This window comes from Pollicipes pollicipes, unplaced genomic scaffold (genome assembly GCF_011947565.3).
Source record: "Pollicipes pollicipes isolate AB1234 unplaced genomic scaffold, Ppol_2.1 Scaffold_5724;HRSCAF=6776_pilon_pilon_pilon, whole genome shotgun sequence".
NCBI classification, from domain to species: Eukaryota; Metazoa; Arthropoda; class Thecostraca; order Pollicipedomorpha; family Pollicipedidae; genus Pollicipes; species Pollicipes pollicipes.
Window position 1 is genome coordinate 50,619,017 of NW_023596746.1, and position 26,753 is coordinate 50,645,769.

At 53.9% G+C, this 26,753-nt stretch overlaps 1 protein-coding gene across 1 annotated transcript in view; it reads right to left on the reverse strand.

The window, feature by feature from the left end:
* Positions 1–16: 16 nt before the first annotated feature.
* Positions 17–26,753, reverse strand: part of LOC119103159 (uncharacterized) — a 38,072-nt gene continuing 11,335 nt past the window's right edge. The window contains exon 2 of the mRNA XM_037226609.1: positions 17–92. Within this exon, the coding sequence (XP_037082504.1) occupies positions 60–92 (33 nt within the window). The 3' untranslated portion in view covers positions 17–59. The remainder of the gene's footprint in view (positions 93–26,753) is intronic.

Genomic DNA, 26,753 nt, shown 5'->3' on the forward strand with positions numbered 1-26,753 from the left:
ACCATCGGCGGAGGTGAGGCGCTGACGCAGCGAAGGTCAGCCGCTGGCGTGGGTGCTACTTACCCATTCCTGCTGTGGTCACCTCCCGCCGGCTGCAGAAAGCAAGGAGAACGCAGCGTTAGTCGGGCCGACAAATCAGACAAGCGGCACACATGAAAGCAGGAACATGAACACTGGGTAAGCGTAGAAGGGTCTGACTAAGTCCAAGTCAATGTGATTTCTGGTGTGAGGAGGGCGCAGATAACCTATGCATTTGCCGCATCCCTAAAACCCCAGAGCAACAACGATGTGAGAAGCACATATAGCGTATGATCAAAGCGGCCAGTGCCGATTAAATATGCGTTCGTCATTATCTTAATGTTTTTCGTTATTTTTTTCCGAATAAGGTGTTTTTTTGAAGAGAGGCTTGAATGACACTGTGCGTTTCCTGCCTAGATGAGGAATACCATAATTAAAAGTTGTTTCCTGTCAAGGTAACTACAGCACTACGACCACACACAACACACTAAGACACAAATATATTTATCGTCCGAGTACGTATTGACGACCACCTTCGCAAAAGGTATAGCTTTTTTGAACAATTGGTGCTGTCAGTAAAAAGGTAGTAAAATACAAAAGTATGTAAGTAAAATAGGCAGGTGTGTCATCATTCGTAAACCAAACTGTATCATTGTTGCGTAACCAAAAGGAAAGTCGAATACCGCATCTTGCCGAGCCGAGGCGCATTGACAGGGATAACAAAATATAACAGTTTGTGGCAAGAAAGCAAGACATCTCAGTTCAAATAGATTGTTGTAAGCTTGACATGACAGCTAGCCGCGGGTATGGTGGCCAAACCAAGCTTCTGCACAACGAAAACCGTTCCATTATCGATTGTGCACGGCGACTCGTATGTGGCTAGTCCTGGGTCAGCAGGGGTCGCTACTCCTGCGCCGGTATGTGTACGCTATTCGCCACCACACTGTAATGGATGGTGCGAGCTGTCGGCCTAACTTCAGGCATACCGCCGAGAATGCACGCTATGACATTGACGTTGATTATGAACGCTAAATTAATCAAACCAAGGATCGTTAAACTTGCTGCATTTTCCCGCATAGATTCTTTGCAACTCACCCTGCGACGACGGGCCTCAAAAGCTGGCCTAGTTTTGCAGCCTGGATTTTTCCTTCATCCGAAATCGTCATTCATGGCTAATGAGCCTAACGACCCTCGAAGCTTGTGTGGCTGCATGCAGCTACCATATACTAGGACAGACTAGGGATTAGGCCAGTACGTGAATTCCTTAGGACTCCAACGGCGCATCTCCGGGGGGCATCCATTCTCCATTATCCCATGCCACATCGCTCCTAAACATGTGCATTTGCATCTGCCAAACGAGCTCAGGGCCGAACAGACACAAAAAAGCTGGCCCGCCCCGATCCGTGGACGGTTCATTGACCTGCCGGCCGGCATTCAGCGGCGCCCCGGGGTATCTCGGTCACCGGCGGCCGCCCCGCGCGCCGGGCCCCGCCCCCTCCGGGAGATGATCTGGGTCCGGCGGGGGTCGAGCCAGGGCCCCGTCCGGATCCCGCCCAGCCGCCGTCTCTGACCAGGCGGAAACCGCACACTTGGCTCTAATGAGTCGGCATTTCCTTCGGCCGATTGTAATGAGCACTATCGACTTCCTATAGCCGCGTGTGGTGATGGATACACAGCAGAGGAGGGGGGGGGGGGGGGGGGACGTGGAGCGCGAGGGTGGCCTCTTGTGTGGTCCATTACTGAGGCGCCAGAATGTTACCGGCAACACAGTAAACGACCTGCATGTAAATGATGCGTTGCGCAAGACCCTGTTGGAGCCTGTTCGCGCATCTACATCAGGGTATTGTGTAGGGAACAATGGGCATTACTTGCTGTAAAGCATCGTTGGCAAAGTGTTTAACACACCATGAACTCAGTGTAAACGACAAAAACAGACAACATTCAATGCATTGGGCCTTCGATTCACAGAGAGAGAAAAAGACGCGGTATAGAGGCGATTCTGAACATAGCTCCTCTTCTCATTCGGCACCACGTCTCACCTACCGCTGAGCGAAGGGCGTCGGACAAGGTCGAATGGCCGGTACCCTAGCGCCAGCTGACGGGTCAATGTCGGACCGCGGTCACCTGACGGACCTCGTGCCAGGTGGCCTGGCTGTTTGGAGCCGTGGGGGGCAGCTCGCGGGACTCGTCCATATTTTGGTTTGCAATGAACAGCTTATCCCCGGCTAGATTCACTCTGGGCTGACGAGAGTTTCTACAACTGAGCCAGGCCCGCAGTCTTCAGGCCATTCGTATTATTTTTGCCACTTGATAACGCATGTTTGCAACGCCCTTTCATCAACGACCCAATGCCGGAAATCAAGTTTACCCTGAGGCCTGAAGTATCAAGGTGCATCCATTTCCACGACGAACACGACACATGCTGGAGAGAGCGGTGACTGAACTACAACCAAGCGCAACCCCCGGCACGCGGGGCGTTCGATCGTCTCGCAGAGCCCGAGCTGCGTCCCTTGACGTGGGGCGCGGTCCCCCCGCCTGTTGTGTGCACACTTGCAGATTTGGAGCGGACGAGGGTGCGACTGGAAGCGTCCAGCGATGGCGTCCGGGCACGTGAAAGCTATCCCCGGGCGACGAGGCGCCGTCGCTGCCGCGGCCTTCCGGCCCGCGCTCGCGGCGAGTGTGCCGCCGCCGCCGCCGCGTCCCTGCGTTTCCCGCCACCGCGGTCAGCGAGCGGGCGGCGCGGTCGCGGAAAGCGCCGCCTGACCCGTCCCCGTCAGGTGAGCTTGTATTGATCAGCGGGAAATACGGCTACCGCGCGCCGGCCGACGCCCCAATCTAGGTCGGCCGCACGTAATCGATGCCTCAAACTCCGGCGCGGCCACGGCCCATTGCGAAAACAACCGACGCCTCGGAAACGGAGAGGAATCAGCCGCGAACGCCGCGCAAGAGGGGTCGGCATTGCATCGTCGGCGAGGCGTGGTCATCGACGATTGTGGCGCACTGGCCACTCGCCAAGGTCGAGGGCGGGGCGGTTTTGAGTTGCGAGCGAGTGGCGCTGACGAAGTGCGGAGTGATTGGAGGCCTGCACCATGTCTCGCGGCCGCCATTTCGGACCAGTCGATGGCGCCGGATAGAGCGGCCGAGCCGGACAGAGTGCGGGGACCGGTCTCGCGTGTCGCCAGCGACACTGACCGCTCGCCTTCGGTACGCCTGGCTCCCCTGCACGAGCCGCACACAAATTATTAAGCGCCTTCGACCAATCGACGCCGTGGCACCCAGAGCGTGCTCGTTTCGGTCTCGATTTAGAGGAACTCAAATGAGGTGCACGGACTCGAGTGAGATCAGGCCGAGTGGAGTGTACGGACTCGAGTGAGACCAGGCCGAGTGGAGTGCACGGACTCGAGTTAGACCGGGCCGAGTGGAGTGCACGGACTCGAGTTAGACCGGGCCGAGTGGAGTGTACCGATCAGCGTTGGCCAGCCAAGTCAGAGTGCTGCCCGCCGCGCAGTTCCGCCGCTGTGCCGGACGCCGGCTCACCTTCTCCGGCGATATGATGGACTCCTGGGACTGCATCGTCTCCTTGCGCTCCTTGAGCGTCTTGAGCAGCTTCCACTTGGCGGTGGGCAGCTTGTCGTCGGCCGAGCCGTCGCCGGCCTGCGCCGAGCTCGACTCGGTCGGTTGCCCTGGCGCCCTGTCGTCCATCTCCTCGGTGACGATGGTCGGGATCTGGTAGGTGACGGTGGGCGCCTCGGCCTCCTCGTCCGAACTGTGCGCGCGCGGCGAGTCTGGGCCCGCTCGTGTCGCCCGACGAGTGCTCCTCCTCCCTCCTCGGCGGTGGGGCTGACAGCGCCAGGCCGGCGCGGCTCGGCCAGCTCGCGACCCGCCGCTCGTGCCCGAGCCGAACGCGCTCTCGTCGTCCTGTAGCGGCGTCTCCTGCGACTCGCTGTGCCGGAACGAGCTGTGCCGGCTGTCGGCCGAGAAGAAGGCCGACTCGGCCGAGCGCACGCTCGTGCTCAGCTCGTCCTCGGCGTCGACGGAGAGCAGGTGCGCGTCGCGCGACTCCTGGCTACCCTGGCCGTTGGGCGCGCTCCACTCGCCGCGCCGGTCTGGCTGGTCCACGCAGCCGCCGCGCTGCAGGTGCCGGCGCGCCTCGCCTCGTGCCGCCTCGTCGCGCGCGCGCTGCTCCTCGTCGCCGCGCGCGCTGCTCGGCCGCGCGGCGCCGCTCGCGCTCCGCCCACGGTCTGCACAAGCTGCGCCAGCACGTCGTGCATCTGGCTGTGCACGGCCAGGTCGGGCTCGGCCGGGTACGCCTCGTCCACGCGCGCCTGGTGCATGCGCTGCTCGTGCTCCAGCACCTCCAGATACTTGAGCTCGTGGCGGTACCACTCGTCGTCCGAGTCGATGCTGTCGTCGGTGCTCTGGCGGCGCGAAGAGACGCGCGAGCTGCGGAGCGAGCGCAGGCTGCGGTTGTCGTCGTCCTCCGAGAACGTGCGCTGGTTGGGCAGACCAAGCAGCTGGCGTGCCGACTTGTCCGAGTTGCTGTCCACCGAGTCCTGCCGGTCGGTGCTGCCCATCGAGTAGAGCGGGAAGTCGCGGCGCGGCGAGCGCGGCGAAAGTCCGTTGCGTGAGTGGTTAGCGCGCGGGCTCGCGGCCGCCGTACCCGGACCGGCGGCCAGGAAGTCCTTGGAGAGCGACGTGAACTGCTCCTTCAGCCGCTGCAGCGTGATTTCGTTGATGGCGCGCTCGGGTGTTTCCGGCGGCGGGGGCCGTTTCCGGTGACCCGTCGCCGGCAGCCTTCTCGACGCCGGCCAGGCCGTCCGCCGCCGCCGGGACCAGCGCCGCCGGCGCCGCTGTTGTGTGGGCGGCGGCGAGCCGTCGCCAACTTTCGGACGAGGCTGCGATGCTTGCCGGCCGGGCGGCTCGACGGCGCCGGGCGGCTCGGAGGCGTCGACGCTGCTCTCGTCGGCCGACAGCGAGCTCTGCCGCTGGCGGTAGCGGGCCAGTGCGCGAGACACGGCGAACTCACGCGACGAACCGCCAGCCGCGGGCGCCCCGCTGTCGCCGGCCGGTGGCGGGTGAGTGGGAGGCGACGGCCGGTATCTTCAACGCCCGGTGGGGCGCCAGGCGGCACTGCCCACGGCTGGGCCGCCCCCTCCGGCTCGAACACGCTTGTCGTCGGGGTTGGCTGGTGTCGCGTCGTCCCGCTGTCTCCGCGGCCGGGTGGGGCGGCGACGCCTCCGCGTCGGAACCGCGACTTTCCCGGTACCGCCGCCCCGTCATCCGACGAGCTGCTTCGCTTGGCCGTACCCACTGTGGCGAAAAACGATTGTCGTCCCCCTCAGCTCGGGCTCGTGCCTTTTGTTCGAGCCCACGGTCGGAAATAGTTTTTTCCGGCTCGAATGCCGCATTCAGGACGAGGAGGTGCATACTCGGAGACGGTTTGCCGCCGCGCCGCAGGGATCACGGCGCCGACATCTCGTCGTCGATATCAGACCGCTCGACACCTCGGACGAGTCGGAGGAGTGCGCACCACGCCGCCGACCTTATGCAGCATGCCTGACATGGTCTTCATGAACGCCTTCTTCTTTCCGCGCGTCGTGTCAGCCCCGGCCGGCTCCATAGGGCCGAATTCATCGGGCATGCTGTTGGAACGCTGCCGCAGTTTGCTGGCATGTCGGGAAGCCAGCGCGAGACAGTGCTCATGGCGCTGCGCAGGTTCTTCCTGCGCTCCTTTGGGGGGTGACGATTGAGCGAGGTTGTAGTCGACCCTGGACTTGGGGCCGGACTGGCTGGCGGGCCGCGCCGGGCGGGCGCGGTCCGTTCTCAGCTGCCGACGCGCGTCGCTTGTCCTCGCAGTCGCCGCCGGGAATGCTGACGAAGCCGCCGGTCGACACGACGACCGTGGTGGGCGGCGGCTCGGCCGGCTGCGTTAGGCTCGACCATGTAGTAAGGCGCGTCACGACGTCGCTCAGCGTCGTCAGCGCGCCCTGCGGTGGCGTTCCGAGGCGCCCAGGTACTCTTGGTCGGAGGCGCTCGATTGCGACAGCGGGAAGTCCTGTTCCAGAGCGGGTGGATTGAGGCGATGGATGCCCCATGGCTCTAGATTCGCGGGATCGCGGTGGGGATAGTCCTGTTCTGGAGCGGTGGACTGCGGGCTGTTGGTACTCCCTTTTTGGAGCATTGGACCATGGCGGCAGGGTACTCCTCTGCGGATCGTACGGCCTGTACTCCTGTCCCGGAGTGGCGATGGCGATGGTCGCGCGTGATGGTGCGTATCCGTGTTCTGTAGCGTTATATTCTGGCAGAGAGCTTTCCTGTCCTGGTGCAGTGGATTTGGGAGGCGAGTGCCGCTTTCCCTGGGCACTAGACTGAGACAGAACGTGCTCGTTCCCTGGATTAGCAGACCGTGGCGGCAAGTACTCCTGCCCCGGGGCGATGCTTGCGACAATTGCGTGCTCTCGCCCTGGAGTCACAGGTAGTGGCGCTTGGGTATTCCTGCCCGTGAGCGGTGGGCTTTGGCGGCCGGTACTCCTGCTCACGATTCACGGACCGCTGCGACGGGGCTCTTCTGCTCCGGACCGGCGCGGACGGTGGCGAGTAGTCGCCCAGGGTCGTGGTCGTTTCGCCAGCCCTGGGGCGCCGAACGGGGGCTGAACGCGCTGCCTCCGGCTCGCTCTCGCGCTGCCGACCGCATCCCATTGCTATTCGAAGCCTGTTGTTCTCCCATAAAGGAATGATCGCCGCCCCGTTTTTCATTGTTTGCGTTCATCGATTTATCATCGGGTTCGCGGAGAGGTGGCTGTGTCGCCGTCGTCGGCCGAGGCGCGCAACAGTTGGAGTGGCGGCCGCCGCCAACCGGGTCTGGCGCCGTCGACCGAGCCGGCGGCGGCGAGCCAGACCGCGCCGCCGCCAGCGCCGGCTCCAGGTCCGCCTCCTCCGGCAGACAGCCGCCCAGGCTCGCCCCGGCTCGGCCGAGCAGGTACACGTCTGGATTGGACTGGCGGCTGGTGGCGAGCGGCGGCAGGAGCGGCGCGTCGCAGACCCGCTCTGCTCGCACGTGCGCCGTGCCATCCAGCTCGCAGTCGCGACGCGTCCGCTCCGAGCCGGGCGACTCGGGCCGTCCGCTCCGCCTCGGCTGGCTGGTGAGAGCGGCCCGCTCGGTGGCGCCGCCCCGCTCGCCACGTGCCGCTCGTCTTCTGTCGCCGGGGCAGGCCAGTCGCTGAATCAATACCAGCACTCATGCGACTGGGCGGGGCGTTTTTCGACAGGTCGGACGTGGCGTATGCGTTAATGGCGCGCTCGTACGGCGAGCTGTAGCTGTGGTGGTACGGCGCGTTACACGGGCGCGCCCTTCTCGTTCGCCAGGGAGCGCACGTCGGGTGCCGAGCTGCCGTAGGGCGCGGCGGACGCGCCGGCCCCGCCCCGCCGGCCGCCGCCGCCGGTCGGCCCGCCGGAGGCCGCTCTCTCCCGGCTCAGGGTCGGCGACGGGCCATCCCGGTATGGCCCGGCGCGGCTCGCGCAGCTCCGAGACGCTGGAGGCAGCCAGGGAGAAGGGGTCGGCCGGTGCCGATGACGAGTACGATATCTGGCCCTGGTCGGCCTCCGAGGCCCGCAGGTCAAACTTGCTGTCGCTGGCCGCGTACAGTGCGTGCGGCGACAGGTTCGGGAAGCTGAGGTCGCTGGTCACGCTCAGTGAGGAGAAGCCCGAGTCAGACTTGCCGGTGCCGTTGTTGCTGGACTTGCGCGGCGGCGAGGCGGCGCAGCCCGGTCGGTACACGTCCTCCTCGCGGAACGTGGGCGACATCTTGGGCGAGCGCTTCTGGTACTTGGCGCTGCGGTGCGCCGGCGGCCGGGCTGAGTGCGGGCTGGAGGTGCGCAGGCTGACGCGGCCGCCGCCGAAGGCGCCGCTAACGTGACGAGCCGGCGACGGCGTGCGACGCTCGCCGGCCGTCTCCTCGCCGGACGTCGTATACGGCGCGTGCCGTTCGTGGCCGCGCCGACCGCCGCCGCCCAGGTAGCCGGCCACCTCCGGATCTGTGAGGCTGCCGTCGGTGGAGACGCGAGACGGAGGGCGGCTGCGTGAGCCGCCGGCGTACAGCTCGGGCTCGGCGTCGCGGCCGGGCCGCTCGTCGCCGCGCGCGCCACGTCCGTCACCGTGCTTGGCCGCCTTCTTGGCCTTCTTGGGCGATGATCGCGGCGAGCTCATGAGGGAGTCGCGCAGCTGGCGCAGACTGGAGCTGTCCTGCGCCAGCTTGTGCGTCAGCGAGTCGAGTTCGCGGAACTTGTCGAGCGTGTCACGGTCGACGGCGCCCCGCTGGTGCAGTTCCTCGATGTCGGCCGTCTCCAGGAAGGAGCAGGCACCGCCCACGCCCAGCGCGCGCCCCGCGTCGTCGCCGTAACGTTCGGCACGCTCGCCCTCCCAGCCAGCCCTCCTGGTCCGATTCGGCGATCTGACCCAGGTAGTTGCTGCGGTAGGCCACGTTCAGGGCTGCGGTAAAACTCCTCGCCCGGCATGGACACGGCCGGCGGCGCCTCCAGCATGCGGCGCGCCGCCTCGCCCTGCTCGGTGTAGCTGAGCATGAGGTCGCCGACCACGGCCTGCTGCTCGCCCAACAGCGCCTCCAGCCGCTCCAGCCGCTCCCACATCTTGACGTACTCGTCCGACAGCATGTCCAGCGCGCGCCACGCGTACTTGAGCTCCGTCTCCAGGATGTTGATGCGCGTGCCGAGCTTGTCCATGTACTCGGCGATGAAGCCCTCGATGGAGCCGAGACGATCCTGCCGGTCCATGGCGGCGGCACTTGTCGCCGGTCGCTCTCTTTCGCTCAGTCCGCGGCAGCACGCTCAACGCCTCCAGCCGGAGCCTCTCGGGTCGCTGCCAGGATCACGCAACCATTGCGAAAAGTCTCACATGTCCCAGTTTCACTCGCAGAGGCGGCCCGAAGCGCGCCCGATTGTTCGCGGTCGCACTCTGTGCAGTCGCCGGGGACCAGCCGAATCCAGATGACCTGAGCGTCCCTGGTTTCAGCCGCCTACGCGGCCGCTTGCAGCCGGCCGCCAACGCGGAAGAGTCGGAAGTTTCATCCCAACGCTGAGAGGCGGACGCATTCGCACGGTCAAACGCGCCGTGGTGGCTGCCTCAGTCATTGCATAGACCCCTCACTCAGTGCAATTGCACGACCGTGTTAGGCAATGGTCTATAAATTTATCAGGAAGTCCGGTATGCAAACCTAGTGCCAAATTAATTTGGAATTAAAATCCAAGCTGCTGCCAAACATAAACGCTGCGATGTACCGGTAGCAACTGAAGGCTTTGGTTAAATATCTGACGGATGTCTGGCGACGTTATAAGTTTTTGTTGCCACAACAAAGCCATCTGAAGCCGGCCAAGTTCCTGCAGAACTTCTACGTTTTCAACCGACAAAGAAGCAATCAAACGCTTTGTCGGCAACTTATTCTCAATCAGCTGGAAGAAAACCTGCTGTGAATGCAAGACCGGCACTCTGTTGAGTCATTGATGAATACATCCGGATTGGGAAAATGTCATTGAATTGATTCAGCCACACCTCGCCGTCCGGCTAAATCAAAAAGCCAATCACACAATCGCTCAGCAAGCATACCAACACAGAGCGACCTTCCCACCGCCAAGACACGCGCCTGCGGCAGCCACCACGTCACGTCACGGCGCAAGCTCACGGCACGTCCGGAGCACTGGGCGCTCGGGCGTCAGCACTCAGCGCCAGCACCGGCGCCGGCAGAGCCGCGGGACGGGGGGGGCCGCGAACGGCAGCACCGGCAGAGCGGCCGCGCCCGGTGGGGCGGCGGCGGACGCTGAGGGGGGCTGCCTGCGCGGCGGCGGCGACCGCTCAACTGGCGGTGGGCCCGTATTGAACCCCGCCGCCGGCGGACGGCGCGGGCGCCGGCCAGCGGCGCCGGCGCCGCCAGTCCAGCCCGGCGCCGGCCGGCCGACGCGGGACACGGACCAGACGCACGCCAGGGACAGGGACATGGGCCGACCGGCCGGTGGCGACACGGACCGACCGCCAAGCAGGGACAGCGACATGGACCGGCCGTCCGGTGAGGGCATTGCCATGGGCTTCACCGGCCCGACATGGACGCAGCCGTGAGCCCAAGCCGTCTGACATGGACACGGCTGCGGGCATCAGTTGTCCAACTTTAGCGCGGCTGTGGACTAGGCCGGCCGTAATTGGGAATTCCGGCAACGGACCGAGTACGAATCACAGCAGCCAGAGGAGGACAGTGGCCGATCGGTGGGTATGGGTGGCATATAGAAAGCAAGATGCCGCGCCGTGTCCTTTAATCATTCCATGGACCCACAGCGTGTGTTCCACACTCATGAAACTGTATTGACGATGCTGCTTCACAGCAGATGGGCGGAATAATTATGAATAAGATATACGGCTCAACGCAGTTCCGGTTCCTTATTTTAAAGTTCCGTTTTCTATTGAATACAAGAATAGCGACTAGCTCCAAATGTGACGGTACTGCTGTCACACCCAGTGGCATACTTTCCATCGGCATTAATTGACAGACCTGTGCTCTAATGCGGTGGTGTCGTTAAAAGGGTGTTTTTAAAATTCGCGATTGCACCAGAGGCATACCCTCACCTGCATTGCATCTATTGTTCAAGGCATACAATTCCCATACAAAATGTCATCCAATAAAACATTTCAAAGTGGCAAAAGCCTTTGGTTCGATGTGCTACCATGTGTGGAGCTCATTTTCAGAGACATTAGTAGTGTACGAGATAATTTAGCCTGCTCTCGTTAAGACATAATATAAGGACAGGGTTATTTCACTTCGGTGTCACATGGAAACCTGTCTAAATCGATTTCACTACCTCTTGCCTTGCTAATTTTCAAGAGAGGAAACGCGCTATGGCATGATGTACCTAGTGACTTCATACACTGAACTTTCATCGAATTGCGTGCTTGGGCCGATCTTGAAATTTATTGGACCGATTTTCACGAGGAAATTCTCAAGCTCGTTCTGGTGATCTGGGTTAACTTTTAAACGCGACCTAAAATTAAATAACCTTCAGTGTCGACTGCCGCACTCACCAGATGAAGAGATTGGGCAAATGTTGCATTGCTTCATCCAAAGGAAGCGCACAAATTCTATGCGTTGTCCATTTAACGCGCGCCCGGACGGCCGGTCGGGCACCCTTTGCTAGGGTGGAGGAAAATTTGACACCCTGAGATCTCAAGAACTAAGAGAGCTAGAAGCACTAAATTCACAGGATGTGTTGACCCCTTACGAAAGCTCATTTAGATCAAAGTTTGAGGTTCTCAGATCATGACTTCTGGGTCAAATTAGATCGAACAAGGCCCAATGGCGGGTTTGTCTCAAAGAGGCCCTATAACCTAGATAACTGTTATAAGCAAAAGATCCCATGCTAATTTAAGGTCCGTGACCTTGTTTGTCCTTTTGAAGGTCATGGTGACAAAAATCATACAGGTCTGCTTTAAGTTTTACATTTGAATATGCGACACAGATTACGCTAGCCAGTATGTTCCTATATACAAAATGTTGCCCTGGGTCATTTTAGGTCGGTGACCTATTCTGACGTTAAAAAAGACCATGGAAGGTGTATAATGTGGTTCCTGTTATCAATAAATTCGAAGTGAGGACCAGAAATTACCCCATACAGCAAGTCATAGAGTAATAAAACAGGTTAGTTTTGACCTCGGTTTGACCTTCGTGCCCGACCCTAGGTCAATGTAATTTGCTTTATCATTGTTGTGCTGCCTAAGAAAGTATCTCAGAGATGTATGGCCTTGTCTAACACTCAGTTGTTAGATCAGGTTAAAAGATTCCCAAGACATTGCCTTCGCTGAAACCATGGCGTGACTTTGACTTGCCATAGGTCAGTGACCTTGCTAGGTACATCTAAATATTTTATGCCAGACGATTTGCTATTCAACTGTCTACAGCAATGTAAAATTTGGCGCGGCTTCGATGCGCCGTTCAGAAACCGTTCCGGAAAAACCTTCGAGGTGCGTCAATTTGACCCCCCCCCCCCCCCCAGCGCGTGTTAAGTTGGTTAAAAAAGGTGGTCCAAAGGCATCAATGCAAGATATTTGAAATCATGGGTGAATGAAGACAGTTAAGAATCGTAGGAGGGGTGAGTAGGTGTGTGAGACATTTATTTAGGCAGGCGTTGGAGCCCAAACATTAATGTCCATCACTTACCTTATATTCTGACGCCTGGCTCTGCATCTGGCAGTGCCTCAGACCAGAAGCATATGAATGACTTTGCAATTTGGGGAAGGAAAACATATCTGTTATCGCGTGGGGATCTGCACAAATTTCAGATATCTCCGCCTCTCAAATTTTTGGAAAATTGCCATCACATCCCTGTGAATCAGGGCATAAGCATTTGTGAGCTGTGTACTTTGCAGTAAAGTCGTATCTAGTTTGATATAGATCATGAAAAAATCCTTCGGAATTCTTCAGATTTGTACAAATGCCATGCATAAGTCATGTTGAGCCCCGACGACTTAACTTGAGTCCCGATGCATCATAATCGAACTATAAGAGGCCGTCTAAAACTTCGAATTAAGACACGCGTGTGGGTAACACATTTCTTACGCCAAAACAGCAAAACCAGATGTGCTGGGACGACACCAGACTACCCTATTGGAAGAGCCACAGCGTGGATTTATATCAAGATCACTTTGGTTGTCCGTTGCTCACGCTCTGGCTACTAGCATTATGCATACTGATAATGATTATGTTGAGGCTCAGGGACGTACATGGATATGAGCACGGGTTGTCAGACAGCATGGATGGGCGGTGAATATCTTGGTGCCAAATGTTAAGGTCGTCATGCTGTCTAGCACAGTGGCCTGTGCATCAGCGCATCAGTGTGTTGTGTATGCCTGACCAAAGGTAACCGGGGCACCATACAGGATCAACAGCGGGCGCAGGCAACGCCGTGCAGTTTGTTCTGATGACTGATCTGTGTACACCGGTGCAAAGTGCTTCGACGGGAGTCCTTAATCAACTCGATTGACAATCAAATTGTCCTTTTCATTTAGCATTCCAACATTCGCCAACGGCAGACCTAAATGACCGACGCATTCACAATATCTTTCTAGAGTTGTGGACCAACCGTCGTAGCCTTGATGGCATTGACATAATAAACCCGGTGAACTAACGCCTTTACCCCACTTTCTGAGCGCATCACTTTCCTTAATACCTCCATCCCTTTATTCCAATACTGACGCTTCGAAGCCGTTTTCGTTTTAAAGAAAACGTTCATTTTTGACAGCGTCTAGCATTTTTAGTCATTACAAGGCAATGCAAGCGGAGCACTCGCAATTTGATGGCATCGACCGGAGGCGAAACTTACCCTCGTAGCTGTGTGTTCTTGCGTCCGCCATTGACGCGAAAACGACTCATATGCCTCGTACAAATACTCTATATGAGTGTTTGTATCCAGCGCCTGATGTAAGGTGTCGTCAGGTGCAGTAAACATTGACGCAACATTACAAAACGTGTTTTTAACCCACTTATCCACTCCACTTATCAACTCCTGAGTTCACCATTGATAAAATGTTCGGAAATTGCCCGTGTCGCAAGATAATTTATGCTCTGAGGTCCGTTTAAGCCTTAGCGGACCAAATCCCCCGGTAGATTACGATATCTCGGAGTGAGAGTTCAAACTGACGGCGAAACCAAAAAAAAAAAACAGAATTAATCGCATGAAAATATGGTAAAACAGACACTGAAGCTGTCGATCGCGCGCGTGAAACCATGAAAGGTCGAAAACAAGTTTTTTAGCACGAGGCATGCCTTAGGTCTGGTGATGTAATTGATAAGCCCTGAGGATGCAAAGAGGGTTTTTGCTCCGAAGACCTCAACCCTCCGGAAGCGATTCGAGGAAGCCCCATAGCCATATGGAAAGACACTGTCCCTGTATTCTTCACCATTCGTTATTAAACAATGTGGTGTATTATGTCAATTATGTCAATGTTATGTATTATGCTATGTATATTATAATGTTATGTTATAATGTTATGTATTATGTCAATTACAACAATTACACAAGGTGTCGATTCACTGAAAAAGCCTGAAAGACACAAGGTGTCGATTCACTGAAAAAGCCTGAAAGCCTTCGAAGCTAATTTCTCAAGTCCATGGTCAACATTCCCGAGACATACAAACCTCAACTGACATGATTTACTTGTTTAAACGTAGTCTTTAGACATTTACCATAATTTTCCAAAGAAACCCCCAAAAAACATAATAAGATACGATCCAAAGGATCAACCCGATCCGTTTGCTACTATGACGGGAGCATCAACGTTTGTGGGTGCAATAATAAAATAGCATCGACTTTAAAGAAGTAAACTAAATGATACGATGGGATACAAATCTGACGACGAAAAGAGATGGCGGGAGTCCGTTCATGATTCAGCTGGTGCCACGGGCTCCGATAATGTTTTTAAAAGGGGACAAAACGCTTCTTACGTAAGAGGCAGTCACGAGAAAAGCTTGTTTTCTTTATACTCTAGTTCAACTGGTTACGTGTTTTGGGGCGAGGGAGGGGTCAAAGCTCAGAACAGATAGTACATTTACATATTCCGACGGATTCCTCTCGCTGACAACTCTGCCCAATCATTTTTTCCTTAAGTAAAAAGTGGTTGGCCAGGGCCCCTTATGTGACCTGTAAACTGTAAGCCCCTTTACTGTCTTTAAAAGGACAGCCTTTGCAAGGCGTTTCGAAATTTATGGGTTGTGTTTGTCGGAATGTCCTCAAAATTGAAAAATGGATCCCTATCAGCTTATAGCACAAACAGTTAGAGTATGTTTGAATGCTGATGATTAACTGATGTCGCCCAAAAATCGGATTCACTTATTCATCAGCATGCTGCTGACAACAGTGGAAATACCACATGAATCGAGAGAATCAACCACAACTCTCAATGTACCATAAATCTAGTCTACTTTTAAAACTCCAAGCAACTTCCTAGTAAACCCAATGCTAACCCCCTAAATGTATATCTTTAGAACGGGAGAAAACAGCTATCCTATAAGGCAACCTTCAAACACCATCAAAGGTTGAGCAACAAAAATACTGCTATCCTTGCATTGGATTTTTATCGGCTTTAAGGCGCTGTGATGCCGCATGCTACAACGCGCTATAATTGCGAATGCCTCTAAATAATACTTTACTCACAAAGAACCCACGGTAAACCCAAGACTCTGAAGATAATTTGCTACGCAAAGACACAACTGCTGCATAGCAGAGAAATCCCATATGAAATGGGAGGAAGCGCTGTAACGTGTGCCATGTCTCAAACTTAGCAGCAATGCTCAGTTTGGTTCCATATCTTTGCAGCACGGGCAGAAAATTGCTATTATAATAGGCTTTGGGATCCTAACAGATGCCGAAGAACGGAATATTGCCAGTTTTTTATCCAACAGTAATGCTTGAGCCTGAAGCACTGACACAGCTGTCCGTACAACTTTCGTGTATTCCGCCTATCGTCAGCACCTGCTGTAAAGCCAGTGTTGAATCCGTGCTCTGCATGATGGTTGTGATCTAGAGAGCGAGCTTCTGACAACAATGGAAATACCAGATGAGTCAAGAGAATCCACCACAACCCTCAATATACCATAAATCTAGTCGGCTTTTAAAACTCCAAGCGACTTTCTAGTAAACCCAATGCTAATCCTCCAAGCTGCATTCTCGTGCCAGCATTGATCGATTGATCTCCGTGACAGAACTCCAGCTAATCATGCCTCGACCTACATTACCAATCCCTCCGTAGAGTCAAGATAGTCACGAAACCCAGGCCAAATTCGTGTTTCATGCCCACGCCCGCACTTACGCTTACAGTCTCTGATGCCCACACCCGCGCCCTGGTCTCGTCTCACCACCACCCGTCCACCGGAGCTCCCACCGCCCGTCCGTACACCGGGTCTGGCCACCGGGTCCGGCGGCGGCGGCGGCGGCGGCAGCGGCAGGGGCAGCCGTCGGGGCCCCTGCGGCCGCCCGCCGGCAAGTAATGACATCGGCCCGGTGAGGCGACACGCCACGCCGATCGGCCGGCACGGCCGCGCCACACGACAGCCGTACCGGGGCCGGGGCCGGCACGCAGCGGCGCCCGGCCGGGTCGGGCCCGGCGCACCTGAGCGCCGCCCGGTCACGGCAGCGGTCACACGGCCCCGGCTGAGTGACGTCAGGCCGGTCATACTCGGGAGACACAGGGAGAGGTTAGAGTGGGGAGGAGATGGGGAAAGGTTAGATATTTGGTAAAGGTGATGTAAGGGGTAAAGCGTGGAGATGTGATGGAGACACGCCGTGCTGGGCGTGCGGCTAGGGGATGATGCCGTCGTGCGCACGTGCTTGAAAGCTGACTTCACTATGCGCATGGGACTCAGAAGTGCGACTACGATTTACGTATGACTGGGAACAGAATATACATGTCAAAAAAGCAAAAGTTACCTCGTCCTGAACATGCCAATGTGGGTGATATCGCGATATGCGTGCGGATGGATAAGTCACGCCATCATACCCGTTTGGTCGGGGTATGCATACTTCGATTTGCAACGGAATTGGAAGGACGCGTTACCATCGGTAAAGCACCATATGTTTTGGCTGTCACGCCAGAGCTTATGTAAGTGCAACATGGGAGCCATGCAATGATATGGATTAGCGTCTGGGGGGTTATGTGTTATCCTTCGATCAGTGTTGTAACGACACCCTTGACTCGCACCGCGCCGCACGGGTACGTGGAGCGAGACTTAACAATAATGATGTGCCGACCTCCGGGAATATCCAGCTATATCCAGCCATATCCGGCTATGTCCAGCTATTCTTGCGTCGCGATCATCGACACAGGGAGTCTGTCGACGCTTTCTTGAAGCCCCGGGCACATGGGACTGCCACATTCCCCCGAGATGCCCCCAATCTCGGGCCACTCTGCCCTCCTCCATTTTCATCTGTCACGCGACCTGTCATGACGGCCGTGACGCGTCCTGGAGGGACGCCGCCGAGCCACCCTCCGGGGACCGCCGTCCGCCGACGGTCCAGCGCGGCTGTCCAGGGGGAGGCGGGGAGGCGGCCCCCAAACGGCGGCGCTCTCGAGGCTTGTTGCCAGTAAGCCCTGGATCGAGCGTCTTAGGAGCCCGACCAGGCCCGCCAGCCAGCCGTCTCCGCGTGAGCCGGCACCGGCAGCGTCCGCTGAATGTCAGCTGACCGTCGGCGAAGCAGAGATGTCGGACGGTGCTTGAGAATGCGGTACGGCAGGCTCTGTCGCCGGGCATCCGTCAAACGGTGGTGCGGCGGGTACTGATCCCGGACGTCAGCTGGACACCAATACCTCAGACACTGTCTTCGGGCATCCGTTAAACAGTGGAGTAACAGACACTGATCCCGGACGTCGGCTGGACACCGATACCTTAGACGCTGTCTCCGGGCATCCGTTAAACAGTGGAGTGACAGACACTGATCCCGGACGTCAGCTGGACACCGATACCCCAGAGACTGTCTCCGGGCATTCGCTAAACAGTGGAGCGGCAGACACTGATCCCGGACGTCGGCTGGACACCGATACCTCAGACGCTGTTTCCGCACATCGGTTGGACAATGCTTCTACAGACACTGACGTCTGTTTTACCACCCGTGCAGCAGACCATGTCTAAGGACGTCTGCGACCGGTGCAATGGCCTAGACGAGTCTTGGACCGAACAGTCTCGGGCATAGCGAGGTTCTTTCATGGGATGCCATGGCTTGTATGAAGGCAGCTGTTCACACCCCACAGTCGCTGGTATTCATTTGTCGTGCGTGCTCTACAGAAGCGCCATTTTGTGGCAAGTTGCGTGACGTCAGCAGTCTGCAGATAGGGCATTATGACGTCAGCGGTCTGGAGGAAAGACTGCGTGACGTCAGCGGTCTGAAGGTAGGGCTGCGTCAGAAGGGACCCGCGGAACACCGCCCCCCCCCCCCCCCCCTCACCAACTTGTTCGTAGGTTAATACTGATCTATACGTGATGGCGCTGCGTGGGAAGAAACACCTTCACGACCAGAATTTCCTGTCGCGACCTTTACCAGTGGAAGTTACTACAGGCGTTGGGTCGAGAGGGAATGCCAAGAAACGTTGGCATGGTAAAGCCGCCGAAACGAGCGTCTTCCACTAGGAAACCACACAAAATACATGCATTCATTATGTAGTGCATGAAGTAAATCATACGGGGTATAGAAAAATGCTGCCATCTTGCCTCCGATTGATTGGTCGCGAAGAGAAGGCAATTCAAGCGAGAAACGAAACCGACCGTAAATTTCGGCGGATGCCCCACGGAAGTGACGCCAACGGGCCGTACAAATGAACAAGCAGGCAGCTTATAAAATGGACAGAGCAGCACTGCCGCCGATACCAGCCTCGTCTCACCACGACCGCTACCCGGCCGGCGACCGGTTCTGGGATAGCCTGCTGGTGGACGTGTGTTGGCAGACCAGCACACCGGCTGCCGTGGTGATGCGTAGGGCACGTGCGCTGGCACACCACCAGACCGGCTGCCGTGGTGATGCGTGGGGCACGTGCACTGGCACACCACCAGACCGGCTGCCGTGGTGATGCGTGGGGCACGTGCACTGGCACACCACCAGACCGGCTGCCGTGGTGATGCGTGGGGCACGTGCGCTGGCACACCACCAGACCGGCTGCCGTGGTGATGCGTGGGGCACGTGCGCTGGCACACCACCAGACTGGCTGCCGTGGTGATGCGTGGGGCACGTGCGCTGGCACACCACCAGACCGGCTGCCGTGGTGATGCGTGGGGGCATGTGCGCGCTCGCAAACGCGCCGTGTAACATGGCTGGTCTTGACTCGACATTTCACCATCTCAAAGACTGGTGCCGAAGTGAGCCTCGGCCATGAGCTGGGTAAGGACAAAATTTGAGATTATTTCACGCCCAATCAGAAATTCTCGCGATTCCAAATATAAATCACGCTTACATCGAGCCTTGCCACCTCCTCCCCCACTGCAGAATGTGTAAATCACGCTTCCATCGAACCTTTCCATCCCTTCCTCCACTGCAGGATGTGTAAATCACACTCACATCGAGCCTTGCCATCCCCTCCTCCACTGTAGGAAGTGTAAATCACGCTTACATCGAGCCTTGTCATCTCCTCCTCCACTGTAGGATGTGTAAATCACGCTTACATGGAGCCTTGCCATCCCTTCCTCCACTGTAGAATGTGTAAATCACGCTTACATCGAGCCTTGCCATCTCCTCCTCCACCCCACGTGGTCCATTCACAGAGTGCTGATTTCAGCCAGCACTCAATCATGGCGATCCATTGAACCCACAAGCTTTGGCAAACATGTGCTCATTAATGCTCATTTGGCGACTTGTTTCTACAGGTCACGGATGCCCTGGGCCAACAGACCTCCAAAAAGCTTGCAATTGAGCAGCAGAAAGCAGTCTGGACCAGTTTCACTATTTAATGTCATTGGTCGGCACTGAGCTATCCAGAGTTTTGGTGAGCAGCTGCATTCGTCCCCTTCTGTTGTTGAAACCCCTTTGCCTGCCAAAAGGTTCTGCGCGCACTGGCTACCTACCGCACTTTACGCGAATCATTTTGTTTTGTCGTCGCGACACGAGTGCTATTCCATTGCGGTATTGCAGGGCGTATGGACTTCCCTTTCTGCCGGTGCTATTTGCTCGGCCTCGGGCAATGGGCGACTCTTTTGTCGGCAAGGCGCATGCCACTGAAGAAATTGGCTTCATGCAACTAGGCATTTTCGGTTGAATAGGGATGTAATAACCGTATGCCTCGTGAACGCATGAGCACACGCTCCATGAACCCCACACGCAAATGCTGCGTTAATGGAATGCTAGTGTTCACCACGGCAACTATTTTTGCAGTTGCATCGGAAGAGAACCAAAGGGCGAAAGGTAGAATATGGAAAACGTCCTCCTGGTTATAATACAGTGGGCCTCTAACGTATCATGCATTGAATGATGCGGCTGTAGTAAATCTTCGCTTTGCAAACCCATTTTCACTGTTGCAATGGGCAAATATAGCATCAAGTAGAAAGATTAGCTTTCCCTAGCGTCTGTCATGTGGGATATCAAAGGACATTGCAGTGTTTCGTTTATCAATTACTATATATTTAACTCGAGCATAGTTTTTATATGACAACGTTCCATTGGGTATGGAACAGTACCGGATAGCAAAAATTCGCCACCAATAAGCTCAAAAAACTATCGACGCATGCTTTATTGACATCATCTCTGCTGAGAGAAACAGTTCTTGCGAGATTACTAATGCTGATGGCGAAACTAGCGTGTAAGTCTCTAAGTCCGCAACCCGTCTGATAACACGACACAGGCTTATCATCTCACTTAACCTAAAGGCTGGTCAAAACCTGTTCATACTGTACAACAGGCAAAACCGATGCTTCATCCCGCCAGTAGCTTTTCGCTGTAGTTTTTGAAGCTCGAAGTCCTCAGTCTTCTGAAAGTAAACTAGTCTGTTAACGGTCTCAGGGCTACAACTCTTTAAAAAACAAGTGCTGTCGAATAGCTCTTTCGATTCTTAACAACTGAATCATCTTTGCATCTGAGGTTACAGTAAAAATAATATTAGATGGTATATTATTTTCGATGCATCCAACTGGCCAGCATATCAATCATTTTGCCGAATTTCGCTCGCATTTGAGCTATTATTCAAACACAAACACTACACTGAATCCCTTGACCTTAAATTCCGTCATCGAGACATTGACCTACCATGACCCCTTAACGTGAAATGGTACTTAACGGCAAAAATGATCTCTGATGCTACCCTTTTTATAAAAAAGCTAATATAGAATCAACAACCACTCTTCTGAAGCGTGAACTGCGTGATAAAATGACATGCAAATAAATGTAATGCAGTGTAAATAAATGCATAAATGCGTTAGATCATTAAGCCATCACGACCTCCAAACTACATTTGCATGATAAAGAGAGTGTTCCACATAGGTATGCGGTTTTAAACCGAAATAACCATCACAAAGACCACTTGGTACAGTTCACAGCTCTGGCCCTCTTAAGACCTAAGCCCTTCTAATTTCCGAAGTATACGCCCGTGAAGATGTACAGACTATTTCGGATATCCTATTTCAAAGTCATCCAGGCATCTATGACGCCACAATGACGCCATTTAATCCTGTTGTTCCATCGGCTATACGGCAACCAGGGCTAAACAACAAATATGAAATTAAAGTCATTCGTATCTGGCGCTCTTGAACACACGTTTCAGATGTAACAGCTGTTAACTGGCTTTTAATTGATGCTGTGCAAGATATTATATCGCAATCCGTATTGGGGAGAATATTTCATAAACAGAGAGTTGTGTTCTCTGGAGAAGCCCTTTTTACTAAAAAGTGTACCAAAAGTTATAAGTGATCTTAGTTCGTCACATACGATGCTTGCTTTAATATCTTGAAATGTGAAGCATTCCTTTTAAGGAGTACCTCTGTCATGACAAAAATATAGTAAGAAAATGCAAAGCACATTTTAGGGAATTTGAGGCCCACAGAAAAATTGCATTGCACGATGTTGGATTACTCGTTCCTTTACGTATATCTGTTTAAGCCATTAACATAGTATGACCTAAAGCAACAAATCTAAGTGTAGGCTTGTTGGCTTTGTGACGCGTGCTGATAACTCCTTAGGGATTAAGGGAATGCTCCATATTTGAAGGTAGTAAGACAGGCATCAGCTACGATGGACTGAGCTCACTTGTAACTATTGGCATGCTTTTAAGCACATAAGACTGTTTTAGATAACACACTTTCACCATTTGGAAAGATGCTCGTCAATACGTCTCGTTCGGTAGCGTCATGGAACGTTTGTATGACGTCAGAGACGCTATCAGGCTGGCCGTGCGAAATTGCAATAGTTGCGGAGAGGCTGACTTACTTGTGGTACTTCAACTTGGTGGTCTGTCAGTCTGTCCGTGTTTGCAGAGCTCATATATCGTTACGTGCGCGTGCTTTGGTCCTTCCTGGTACTCTCCTTGCGTATTTGTGCATGACTTTATGCTTCGCATTCGCATTAACATAGTCGGTTACGGTGTTATTCTAAGTTGTTCGGTTCCCAATCTCACTTCCGTCATGAGTAGTGCTAATTCCAAATTCCTGTGTTTTGTAGGATAAGACGTGGTTCGTGTTCGAAACTTGCACTGAACGCAATAATTACATCGGTTGAGAGCATCGGAAGCCCGTTGATGCCAGATGTGGTGCTGACGCACGCGAGGCACAAATAATTCGACGACCATATTTTCATTGACCTCGAGCACTACATGAACAATGAAGTGGCAGTATTCGCGTGGCGCTTCTGAGGCGTCATGCATGCCTGGGCGACCTTGAAATAGTCTGCACGAAAAAGTATGAATAAGTTCGCAGGTGTCAAGCTAAGAAAGTAGTAGGTCTTAGATCCTAAGAAGGGCATGCTTGTGAACTTGTGCAATATGATCTGCAAAGTGGCTAGCTCAGTTCATAACCTGATACATATGTGAGGGCCTGCTTTAAGCGTTTCATGTGGCTTAAGTCGCAAGAGGCTCAGTTGGCTCTGGAACCGTAACTAAACATTTGGACATGAACCGGAGTGCGTAACTGCGAAGGACAGACCCAGACCGTCATTTTGTGCAAACCCTAAACGTGTCTGATAACAATAACGCATCTCCCGGTTGTCAAATCTCATATGTAATTTTACCATCTTTCTTATTTTTTTGGCCAGTTTACCTCAATGAGTATTTTTAAAACGAACTTTCCTGCGAAGCAAGCTGCCAAATTGTCCCCACCCTTGGATCCGCCCTTGATGCATTAACCGGTATTTGCCTGGGATGGGGCAAGTTTCGAGACGGAATAAACTCAACGGCCGTGACAAAGGAAAAACACGCACCAGCTCCGTGACGCTGATAATATGGCACTTAACATCGGAAATGGTGGGGACTTTGGGGGCCCTAGGTGTTTTTAGTCCCATCCGCATGCGGAACCAGGGACACACGATATATCCCCAGCATATTGTTTTGTTTACCTACATTCCACCATATGATGCAGCTTTAACTAAACGACGATATGGGTAAACGCAGCTTTTCAGGATGAATAATCATTCACTATTTGTTGCGCATATGGATCGAATCGATCAGCTGTCCCTGGTCCATCCCGACATCTAGCGTCAGAATAAACAACCTCAAGTGTCCCACATCGCCGGAAGTATCAAACGGGCGGCCACCTATTGGAGATACAATATGTCGTCACTGCAACATTGACAACCGGAATTATATTAGCACCGGTGGCATGGGAGCAATGCCTGAGCATGTGGTGCCGAAACGTTTCCTTTGCCAGGAACGTTTTCTGATATGAGGTGCATTGCTCGGCGCTGGGCGTTTCACTGCTGTACACGCCAAACACGCCAGCATCACACTACGCTGCTGGCACAAGTTGGTACAGGTACACACGTTTGCCGGCTGTTGGCCGCTACTCAGGCATGTATTCAGGCTGCCATTGGTGTCGGTAGGATACGACGTTTGATGACGCTATAATGCTTCATTACTAAATGGGTACACTTAATGTATTAGTCAAGCTGCGGGCCTGGACAACCAGAGTTACGGAGTTCGATTCCCAATGCGCCCGCCCTTCCTCCCAGGATGAAAAGAAGGCAACGCCAAATAGCTTCAGCAGCTGAGTGCGTTATAAATACCAATGGCACATGCTGCATTTATGTGCCAAATAAGTATTGCACTGCAATAACATAGTCCCCGCTTTCAATCCTGGGGCTAGGATATACCGTAACAGAGGTGTCGAGGGTGTGAGGACTGTAACCAACAACGCTCCCATAGCGTTGTTGGTTACAGCCCTCACGTTCCGATTCACTCAACCACGGGCGGGCTGAGGGGAGGAGGAGCGGGCCGCTTTAGGCCCTCGCTATCTGCCTCCAACTGGGATGGCCTGCGACCGTTGGCAGCGGTCACGGCAAAGGTCGTGTGACGTCAGAGGAAGGGATGGACTTTGCCGAGCATGGCGGAACGTTAACACGCGCCCGGATGGTCGGTTGGATGCCCTTTGCTTGGGTGGGGTGGGGTGGGGGGAGGGGTTGGGGGTAAGGGGGTGGGAGGCAATTTGAGCCCCTTGAGATTTCAAAAACTATGAGAGCTAGCGCACCAAATTCACAGCACGTTGGTCTGTACGTGAACTCACATGGGCCAAAGTTTCAGGTCCTAAGTAGAAAGTCGCATGCTTATTCAAGGTCAATGGCCTTGTTTGACCTTGTGATGGTCATAGTGACCGAAATCATACCATACTGCTTTGATTTTTGCAATTCTTGATGTGACAAAGATTACGTTAGGCAGTATGTTCCTAAGAGCAAAATGTTCACCTGGGTCATTTCAGGTCAGTGATCTTTTCTGACCATAAAGAAGTCCATGGAAGGTGTATAATGCGGTTAATGTTGTAAATAAATTTGGAATGAGCAGTAGAAACCACTTCATACAACGAATCTAGAGTAATAACATATGTTGTTTTTGACATTGGCCTGTCCTTTATACCTGAACCAGGATCGATGAAACTTGTTCATTCAATTGTTGTGTTGCCTAAGAAAGTATTTCAGTAATGTATGGCTCCGTCCAATACTTCGTTGTTGCATCAGGTCAAATGATTCCCTACAAACTGACTTCACCAAATACATGGCTTGACTTTGAACTGCCGGGGACCAGTGACGTCACAAGGTACATTCAACTTTTTGATACCAAACAACTCCTACTCAGTTGTCTACATCTATACAAATTGCGCGGTTACGTCGCGCCGCTCGGAAACTACTGCGGAAGAGCCTTCGGGGCTCAGATTGACCCCCCACCCGAGAGCGTGTTGAGCTTTCGCCGCGAAATTGTGCCGTCGACGCAGTTTCACGATCAGCTGGTGCTGCTAGGCACTAAAAAACTGTCTGGCGCCTGCGCTGACTCCGGTGGACTAATTAAAAGAAAATACAATGATTATTTTTAAAAAATAGTTCACGTGTTAGAATGTGTTACCTGCGCTGTAGCAGGTCCACCAGCTTACAGCCATAGGTTATAGCCGGCAACGCATATACTATGGATGTCATTTCCGGGATCGGTGTACCAGGATTCCCAGCCTGGCAATGGTGTCGATCCCGGAATTCATATGTTTTCAACCCCGCAATCGCCATGTGCAAATACAGCCTGCTATTTCGAGATGTTCACCAGCCCCTGTTATGAATAATCTCAAGAGAGTTATCTGTAAGTATTAATATCATCGTTTAGCGGTCGTCACTGGCGACCAAGTTGCAACAACTTGCAGTACTCTACCGGAGGCCAGGCGTGTTCTGCAGTTCCGGGTCATAGCCATGGGACATAATACCAAACATGGAACATGGGGCTCAATACAGATAATGAAAGCCGCTCGACAGGAGCATAAAGACGTGTCATTGCACGCAGAAAAGCTCATGGCCAGATGGGTTCATGACAGGTCGAGACTATCGTTTCAGCAGGCGCCTCCGCTGTGTATACCAGAGGAACACACTTATGTCTGGGTTGAGGTCAATTTGGTAAGCCGCTTGTGCTTTTCAAAGCCGTGCCACCCATGTCATGCATTTATTCTAAGAGCATCTGAACAAAGATTCCCGTGATTGCTGAATACTGAACAGTGAACAGCTTGTTATGAACAAAACATTCCTGCACTGACGTAGCAAAATATGTTCATATGTCATGTTCTTTGCTGGCAATGTGTTCATGAAACGACACAATCACAACATTCCAGATGTATGTGTTTGATAGCCTGGGACGCGCATGGCTTTCCGCAACTATAGCGTTATACGTGTGAAACCCGAACTACAAAAAGAAGAAGTACGACGGAAATGCTGCGGTCGCGGAGCCAGTCCACGGAGATCTCGCAGGGAATGCCTTACTTTTGAAGATATTGAGGCAAGCATCAGGTATAATGAGACAAGCTCAGCTATAACTTGTGGTATCATTTTTATGTGGAAAAGACGGCTCCAGACAGCATAATTCTCGGTTTCATAAATGTGCTCCTCAACGCGTCATGGCTTTATTACGCTATCGTGCCTTGCACGACGTTAATTGGGAGCCAATTGACGGCCGTCATATCTGTAAATGGCGCTCACGAACGCCAGATATGAACGCCTGGACGATTTATTTTTGGCCTTGATCGCCGCATGGTTTATGGAATAGCAGGATTTCAGTGACGCTATTATGACGTCATGAATGCCAAGGTGACTTTGAAATACTCTCCCTGGTATACCGCTCACCATTTTCGCAGGCGTGTGGCTCAGATACTAGGGCGACTTTGGTAGGGCAAGATTATATTTGGCATACAAGACTTCAGAGGGCAAGATTATATTTGGTATACAAGACTTCAGAGGGCAAGATTATATTTGGTATACAAGACTTCAGAGGGCAAGTTTATATTTGGCATACAAGACTTCAGAGGGCAAGATTATATTTGGCATACAAGACTTCAGAGGGCAAGATTATAATTGGCATACAAGACTTCAGAGGGCAAGATTATATTTGGTATACAAGACTTCAGAGGGCAAGATTATATTTGGCATACAAGACTTCAGAGGGCAAGATTATATTTGGTATACAAGACTTCAGAGGGCAAGAACAGCACCGAAAGGTCTTCAAGATGGCTATTTCAGTGGAGAGAGTACTCAGCGGCGCCAAAGCCGTT